Genomic DNA, 9,353 nt, shown 5'->3' on the forward strand with positions numbered 1-9,353 from the left:
CTTTGCACTTGAATTGTCACGACGAAGTAGCGTCTAGACGAGTTTCGAGTAACTAAATAAACTTCAGAATTGTAAGTTCCCTTGGATCTCAACTCTTTACACTATTTTAAGACGACAAGATTGCGTGGTGGTCCACACAGCACTTCTTTCTCTTAATTTATATATATTGGCACCTTTTATCCCCATTCATGTAATACTCTTTTTTCCCCCGAGTGATGTAATACTCTTATTCATCTTATAAAGTTCTAAAATGGTTACCAGATCACATTATTAGTATTATTCTATATGATTTTCACCACTTTAAAAGAATTCAATTTTTTTTGATTCTTAGACCAAATTTCCTCCATCAAATGCTTTATAACCTTTTTAGTTAATTGCCACTAACATAATGTGTAAATCAACATGCGAAATTAGGATTAAGGGTGCTCTTAAGTCGGTATATTCTGCATGCCACTTTTATCAAGTGGGAAGGCGGAGTCTCATCTATGCATGCAGTATTCTCTGAAATTGGGAGCTTTCAATACCCAGAATTATGACCCTAGGGCTTCCCCCAGGAGCTTGCGTCCAAAACCAGTTTCATCAATCTTTGAAGCTTCAGAAACTTTGACTAAAAGCAAAAAAGGCTTCATTAAACTTGTTAAAAGAAAAAATTTCTTGAGGTAAGAAGCGCTTCATCCAACTTGGAAGTTTCAAATCAAAACTTTTCTCACATTCTAAATGTCTAATCTAAGTCTAAAAGGGATGCTTTTCAAAATTTCCCCAAAGAAAAGGAAAACGGAATGCGTATGTTTAAACTGTGCAACTGCTTTTCTCACTGGTTTTCTGTATTAAAGGAAACGGATACCTCCTGAATCATGTCCTACCAGTAAGTTCCCCACCTAACTTCATTCTCTTTGGAGCCGGAGCTTCCAACATCTCCCCAGACCTCCATTGTTTGGACATATCGTGCAGGAAGGGGCAAGTGGTGCCATTTAGGCATCCCCTTGGTGTGTTGAAGAAAACGCAATGCTTCTGAAAATTCAGGCTGGCCTGATTTGGTTTTAGCTTCTTTAACGATTCTGGTCCTCTATTACCATAAGGATTGATATTTTGTAAGATTTCGCAATCCACAGATTCACGATTTTCTCCATGTTGCTTGATCAAGGATTTGTAGTAATTGATATCCTTGTGTAGAGGGGCAGCATTAGTCATTGTGGAGAATGGGGACGTGAGGCCAGTATTTGATGAATATGACTTTATTTGCAGCTCAGGCTGCGTAGCAACAGGAAATTTTGCCCTTGACGAAACAAGTGAAGGAACTAACTCAGAATTTACAAAGGGCTTCCCCTCTATATAGTCAGGTGCTCCATATTCATTAATCAGTTTCTTAATCATTTCCAAATTTAGGTCTGAAGTGGGGTGAACTAATGGCTTACTCCCATTAATGTCTGCAGTTCCTACATGAGCAGAGGCCCTTTGTTCATTAACCAAATTACTTTTCACGAATGTTTCAGGCTTAGAGAGAGCCAAGGGCACAGATTTTGCCATTGGCTTTGGTCCAAAGATTGGTCCAGATCCTGCATGGGGAGCTTGGTATTCATTAATGGGCTTGTTAATTACCTTATCAGGTTTTGTCCTAGGCAAGGGAACCAGTAGATCCACTGACCTAGACATGGCAGCAGTTCCTCTTTGTTCATTAGTATTTCTTACCTCCAGTGACCGAGAGAAAACGGTTGAATCAGCAACAGCAGATTTGCGACTATCATTACCAGCTATCTGCTTATGCAGAGGATCAGCTGTTGACCTTGAGGTGTTACTACAAGAAACAATAGGCTTTGAGCCAGATGCAGCACCAGTTTCAGGATTGGTAGCCACTCCCTGTTCGTTCATCAGTTTCTGTATCTGTTCTGGGTTGCTAAGAAGCTTAATCAAGAAGTCAGTATCAATCAGACTACCCTGCTCTTGACTTTTTGCAAGTGCAGCTACAGCTGCGGTTACAGCAACCATCAAATCACCCTCAAAACCATGTGGCATCTTCTCAAGGATAGATTTTTCATTAGCAGGTGGATTTGAACAAGCTTGAGTTTTGCACTGAGGGACACTCAGATTTTCAGTATTTGATTGATATTGGGGCACACAGATGACATTAGCAGGTGGCTTTGGAGAAATTTGATTCTTGCACTGAGCTGCGTTCAGATTCTCATATGTTGAATGACACTGGGTAGCAGGGTTGTGGTTAGCTAGGGACTTTGGCAAAACTTCAGCCTGGTGCTGAGGAATCTCGGGATTTTCACATGTGGATGGAAACTGGGTGACCGGGTTGTGATTAGCAGGTGGCTTAGGAGAAATTTGATGTTGCTCAGTTCTGTTCACATTTTGACATCTTGAAAGATATGGAGCAGATTGCCCATTAACAGGCAGTCTAACACAAAAAGGAGAGTTACTCTGAGGTAGCCTGAGATCTTTGGAGGTTGACAAAGCCTGGGAAAACAATTTTCCACTAGCAGGTAGCTTTTGAGTGGTATCTATACTGATAGATGATGATGAACTGTCAGGCAGGCATGGGTCTAACAATTTGCTGCTGATGTTTTGGGATGGTGTTGAATGGGACGAACCTTCTACAACTGCTGTTTCTTCAATGGGAATGATTGGAATCACTTGAGTTTGGTTATCATCATAAAATTGGTCCAGATCCGACGAGGTGGAAGGACTATAAGCCAATAGGAGAAACCAGGGATCACAATCAAGTAAATTGGGACAAAAAAGCTATAAACCTAAAAGATAGTCCAAAAATTACATACTTGGGAGGAATTGCAGACCGAGAAGGATAAACAGCCTCAAGTAGTCTCTTTTCCCTATGCTTCTGAGCCTCTGCTTCTTTACTTTCTTCACCAGCAACCATACACCATCTCTCATTCAAATTAAACTACCAATACAGCAATAAATGGGCTATTACAACAATGTGTACAGAAACCAGGCAAATAAAGGCAACCTCCTATCATAAAAAACTTAGATTACCTTGGGAGGGCACTTCCATTTAGCCAGAGGTATGTAAGGAAGCCTCTCTTTTGGTTGCTTCGGACAATGTCTTCCTTCAAATGATGGTCTAAGCGACGGCTTAAACTGAAGATGATGTTGAGATCCCCTACCGACTTTTGATGGGCAATCCTCTTGTAGGAAATGTTTTACCTATTACAACAACAACAACAACAACAACAACAAACCCAGTGAGTTCCCATAAATGTTTTACCTAATGAATGGTAAATTATGCACAATTGCCAAGGAGAACTAGGAAAAAACTAAAGCATATCAACGTTCTTGATAAGTAAAACTGAAAGCATGTCAATCTGGCATGTCATGAACAAAATACTACACTAAGAATATCTCCTTGAAAAAAGGAGGGTGAGGGGGTTAAAAAGAATACAGTAACGGCAAAAATCCATTTCTTCATGTTAGCTTTGCCTTCAAAAAGTGGGAAACGATTGTCAATTAACAACTCAAACATTTAGGTGTAGCTGTGATGATCTGCTATGGTTCTCAAAAGCTTAATTAGCAAGATACAATCAGCGACCACTAAGAATGACTCTTGAACAAGGGATGAACTTTTACCAATCAGGTCTCGTTTAAAAAAGTCACCATGACATTGACAAATTATAATAGGGATAATCATAAAAGAACTATTTAGTGCACGATGATATGGATCACTGACACCATAACCATTACTTTGGTTCAGCATCATCTGATCTTGAAATGCCTTTAATTACAGGAAACATAAGAATTTTAGTAATTGCATTTTGTTATATAAGTGACTTGAATAAGTGCTTTTGTTCAGTTTTCCTTTTTCTGTCCAAATACATTTAATGGCAAGATTCTCAGCAAACTTTTTCATGCTCTTGAGTCTTGAATCTCCGGATCTACGACTGACCCACTAGTAGAATCTCGACATACTTTTTTTGTGCACTTGATTCTCCTAACCTGACACTAATTTTGTTCTTCGGATCATTATTTTTAAGAATGGTAACAGCTTATATATACAAGTATCAGCACAAAAGGGAAGTGTTGCAGCCATATCTATAGTTCAAAAGGGAAAGCAAAAGTGAGTCCTCGTTCTTCATACAAGGATACTATTAACATCTAAAAGTGAGCTTACATCATCTAAAAATCCTCTTTACACCACAAATGAAACAAAAGAATGCAATTCATTTATAACATTTTTGGATCACTTCTTTGTCCAATTCATTTATAAGGCCACATATGGCAGCTGTCTTTAATTTTCTTTTCACGAATTAGCCTAAATGAATTACTGCCCTTTTTTGTCTTCTTTCCTCTAATAAGCTCCTTTTCCTTCTCTTAAGAAGAAAAAAAGTTTCTTTCTTTTTTCTTTTGGATATTTAAGAGAAAATGATGCTTAAGAAGATTAACTTGCAGATTTATTCCCCGATTTTTTCAGTTGACAAGTAAATATAGCATAAGTCAATAATTTTCTGATTATTCAACACCAATTTATTCTATTTATATTGCTCTATATAGCTATAAAATTGTTTCAGAAATTTTTGCAAGGAAAAAATTCCCTAACGGTCCGATTACAAAAAATATTTCAATCAAGATGTCTAAATCTGGTCATAAATTCCATATTTACCTTGTAGTATGGTCTTATATGGGGAAACAGAGTTTTAAAAAAAATCCACAAGATTAACATCAAGATTTTGTTCTTTCCACCAAAGCCATCTTCATTTGATGGGCAAAATCTTACATGGTTCTTTCTTTCATCAAATGTCATGAAGTTCTCCAAACATGGCAGATTAGCAACTAAAACTGCAAAGTTAGGTTTAAATATGACTAAATTATCATGGAAATGGGGATGTTGAGATGGATGTGTAGACAAACTAGGTTGGATAGAATTAGGAATGAAGTTATTCGGGACAAGGTGGGAGTGGCCCCTGTGGAGGCAAAGATGCGTGAGGCAAGGTTGAGATGGTTCGGGCATGTTAAGAGGAGAAGCACAGATGCCCCAGTCAGGAGATATGAGAGGTTGGCCTTGGGATGTGAGAGGAGGGGTAGAGGTAGGCCAAAGAATTCTTGGGGAGAGGTGATCAGGCGGGACATGGCGCAGCTTGAGCTAACCGAGGACATGACCCTAGATAGAAGGGTGTGGAGGATGAAGACTAGGGTAGAAGGTTAGGAGGTAGTCGTGTGTTTCCTTTTGTCTTCTCCGGTTCGATAGTATTAGTGTTAGTACGGTACCCTTTTTTTCCTTAGTTTGCTATATTCGCATGTCTTGTTCCGTTATTACTTGCCATCGGTAATTCCATAGTTTGCTAGCAGTACTTCGTTCATATTCTCGTTTGGTGCCTTGGATTTAGTTTTCTAAATATATTATTTTGCTACCTTTCATATTCTCTGTTGCTATCTTCGATTTAGTTTTCTAATTATTTGTCTTGTTATTACTTGCTATCAGGGCTTCTTTCACCTTCTTTAGCCGAGGGTCTATCGGAAACAGTCTCTCTGCTTTTCCAGGGTAAGGGTAAGGTTGCGTGCATCCTACCCTCCCCAAACCCCACTTGTGGGATTATACAAGGTGGTGGTTGTTGTTGTTGTTGTCATGGAAATGGGGCATAACTTCCAAGAGTCTTCATCCCGATTTGTTTTCCTTTTTGACTTAGCACGAGTAAGGAGGAGTTTGAAGTGCAATTAAAAGCTAGAAACATGAATGGGCATTTGGGCTAAAAATAGATCTTATGCCACTGTAATAACTTTTAGGATAAACATTTCTTAGAAATCCTTCAGGTAGTGACATACTGAAAAAATGTGATGAATAGTGTAGAAAGAGTAACATTTCTTAGAAATCCTTTAGGTAGAGAGATACTGAAAAAATGTGATGATAGTGTAGAAAAAGTTTTAAGCACAGAACACTGGACAACCAGTAAGGAGGTTGGGGTAATCTACTTGAAACTTTGAGGTTATTACATAGCATCCGAGCAGTAGCTTTTTTACGTAAATTACCAAATTTTTGGGACTTCAATGGAGATGACAGTATCCAAGCTGACGGAATTAGGCTTTGGAAATCATAATAATGTATCAATCTCATCAATTCCTTCATTTACAATATGTTTACAGTTCTTGCAGCTGTAATTTATAAGCACCTTTGCAAGATAGAGCCTGTTGAAGAAGCTTCTCAGTTGATACCAACTTAACATGGGCTGATTTACTGCCTTATTGCACGTTTGATCTTTCCGCCAAACTAAGTATTTTATGTACATATGTCCTAAAATTAATTTAATATTATCTGTTGGCTCCGCTCCAAAAAGGTAAAATGGTGCACTTGGTTGAGTGTTGAGTTATTTACCTAAAGGATTAGGGACCGATCCCCACTTAATACTTCCTTTTTTCTCTTTTTCTTAGTGGTGTACCCATGTTCCAAAAATCCTAGATCCGCCTCTGGAACTTAAGCAAGGAATTTGTTAGCGTAATAACATTTATCAAGTTACTTCCCCCTCCTTGCATTACCATTCATTAGGTATCTTGTTGATATCTTCAATAAATATAAGACCAAGAACATAATTTATTAAAAGTTCTCAGCCAAAATGTAATTCAAGGGACTACCTTGTGGGTTGGGAATTGATGTGATTCTAAATGGGGATTTTTTTAATGAATATTGGGTATGATCTGCCTCAAGATGCATCTTTCTTTTAATATTTTATATCTCATTCTAAAACTCTTGGCTGAAACAGCAGAGACACATCACTTTAATAAACCTGCTCCCCTCCCAGTGTTGATCTCATTTCTTATTTTTCATCCACACATGTAGCAAATATGCTGAGGTCTTTGTCAACGAGCATCGTGTATGATCAAATTTATAAATAAAAAGCTTCTAGTAACTGTTTACCTGAATGATAATATGGACGAGTTCGACATTCACCTTGACGCTTGATAGTACTTCTCTAACATTTTAAGTTGATTTAAATACATGTAAGTTCCCTTTCATAAGTTCTTTTCTTTATCCGTAAAAGAATATTCTATAGAATAGCAGAGCACTAAGCATGTGCTTTGGCGTTACAAACAAAATTATTTACATTCTTTCCTAATTCTGAATATGCGAACCTTATGTTGTCTGTCTTTAGTCTGCCACTAGATATTAGTTCTTTGTTTCACTCTTCCTTCAGATAAATTTAAGTTCCTCTTAACAAGTTAGATACCTTTATTTTACATTGTTTGATCATGTGTAATATAAGAGCTTCGGGTAACTGTTTACCTTAACAATAGCATAGACAAGTTCAGCCTTTATCTTGAAACCGAATAGTACTTTCTCCCTCTCATTGAATATTGCCGGTCTTTCATCTTGTCAACAGATATTACTCCAACCGTCCCAATTTACATGACTCTTTTCATTTGGAACGTCCTAAAAGGCTTGAAACCATTTCATTTCTTATACAAATTTCATAAATTCAAAGTCAATAGACTATTCAAATCTATACTTTGACGTGTTGTTTTCCCTTTTAAACTTATTTTCGAACATTACTACAGTATTTCTTCTACTATCACTAATATACCAAGCAAGTTAAACTTCATGTCCAATCAAATACTATCATATAAAAAAGGATGAATATCAATAAAATCATTTTGACTTGTATAGAAAAATGTATGTTTGCCTTGAATTCTTGTAATTACTAGTGCAAAGCAATAATGACAAATTAACAGCAATAAATCAATATGATAACTAATAGACAGACACACACCAAGAAGCCTTATTAACTACATGCTCTGGTGTCATCTAATTATAAAAACACAATGGCACTTAAAATTTGAATTTTAGCAAATATTGATGAAGACCGCCTTTCAACCAAAAGGATAAACAGCAAAGTCAAAGCTCGAAAGAAAAATCAGTGGCCACTAAGCCTTACAAACCTAACAGCTGAAAACATTACTTCTTGGCGGAAAACCAGAAGTTTCCTTTGTCTACATCCACTTCAAGGAACCTAAAGACACTAATACACAACTCAAACAATCGCTCAAGGCCTTTGACTCTCTCCCTCAAAGCTATGTTTTTTTTTGGACAATGGTGGTATCTGGGCCATCTTGTTTACACCCCTGCTACCTCCCTAAAGTTTCAACTTTTATCTCATCCTTCTCTTTACCCTTTAGTCCTATAAAAACCCTTAATCTCCTTTTCCAGATTTACAGTCCAGAATAACCCCACCTAAAACTGATTGCAATGTTTTTCTACAATCCTGCCACTCACATATAACATAAAATCACTACATCAGGCAGCCAAACTAAAATAAATTAATACAGGTAACGCAACATAGCAAAACTAGTTATCATCTATTTATCTACGAACAGAGGCTAACCTGAAACTGACTAAATGCTCATGAATAAGAAATCAAAAACAGGCATAAACTTCGTGCACTAAAAATACACTGTGTGCAGTAATGTGGTGTATACCTGACAAAGATTAGGTCCAGTAGCCCAGGAAACCCTGTTTGATTTCTTCAATTCCATGAAATCCCTTAAAATCAGATGAATTAATTAATAGATTCGAAAACACTCAAATTTCTTATAGATAAAAACGAATTGTTTTCGCCTCCAGAGAATTAATGCAAGTTATATCTGCGTTCTGAAAAAAGCTAAGAGAATACAAGTCGGAAGCTGAGATTAGAGTAATCTACAGAATGCAAAAACCCTAGAAGTTGAAAAGCGCCACGGGGATGCAGTTTTGTTATATGGCTGCTGCTGCTGGAGTCTGGAGAAATCGTTACACTTCTTTTCAGGTTTAGCGCTTACAGCTCATCATCATGTCTTTTTATATTATAAAAAATAAATAGTAGTACGTCCATTTATTTGGAATTTAGTCCTTTTTCTCTTTGGATTGTGAAACGTACTCCTTTCTTTTCTCTCCTTTACCCATCCGTAGATTTTGTTTTGTTTTAGGAATGCATACGTAGTTATTTTTTTTTTTTTTATATCTTCCTAATTTTTATGGTGCTGTCTACTTGCACTCACCTCCCCTACTTATTACGATTTCCCATCGTTACCTATACAGCTATACCACATAATCATCAAAAATTCAAAATTTAGACAAATAAAATTAAATCATACAACATTACTAGAGTTTAAACACATTTGTTCCATAGTTATATTCCAGCTTCCTCGAACATCAAGGAATAAATCATAGGGGTATAACATTACTAGATTTCATTAATAATTGCAAATTGTCACGACCCGGATTTCCCACCTCCGGAAGTCGTGATGGCACCTACTCGTGAAAGCTAGGCAAGCCGAGTATTATAGATTCACTAACCCTTTTACTTAGCCTTTTTAACAGTTTTAAAACAGCATGCGATCAACAGTGAAATATTAATAATAATTAAAGACAT

General features: G+C 37.0%; 1 protein-coding gene across 1 annotated transcript; it reads right to left on the reverse strand.

The window, feature by feature from the left end:
* Positions 1-617: 617 nt before the first annotated feature.
* LOC104228131 (zinc finger CCCH domain-containing protein 45-like) lies at positions 618-8,815 on the reverse strand. The gene is made up of 4 exons (XM_009780543.2): positions 8,422-8,815; positions 2,998-3,168; positions 2,781-2,905; positions 618-2,689 (listed from the first exon to the last, which is right to left on the reverse strand). Exons 1-4 carry the CDS (start codon positions 8,476-8,478, stop codon positions 853-855), a joined length of 2,190 nt encoding a protein of 729 aa, XP_009778845.1. The 5' UTR covers positions 8,479-8,815; the 3' UTR covers positions 618-852.
* Positions 8,816-9,353: the final 538 nt, after the last annotated feature.

Source organism: Nicotiana sylvestris, chromosome 2 (assembly GCF_000393655.2).
Source record: "Nicotiana sylvestris chromosome 2, ASM39365v2, whole genome shotgun sequence".
Classification (NCBI taxonomy): domain Eukaryota; kingdom Viridiplantae; phylum Streptophyta; class Magnoliopsida; order Solanales; family Solanaceae; genus Nicotiana; species Nicotiana sylvestris.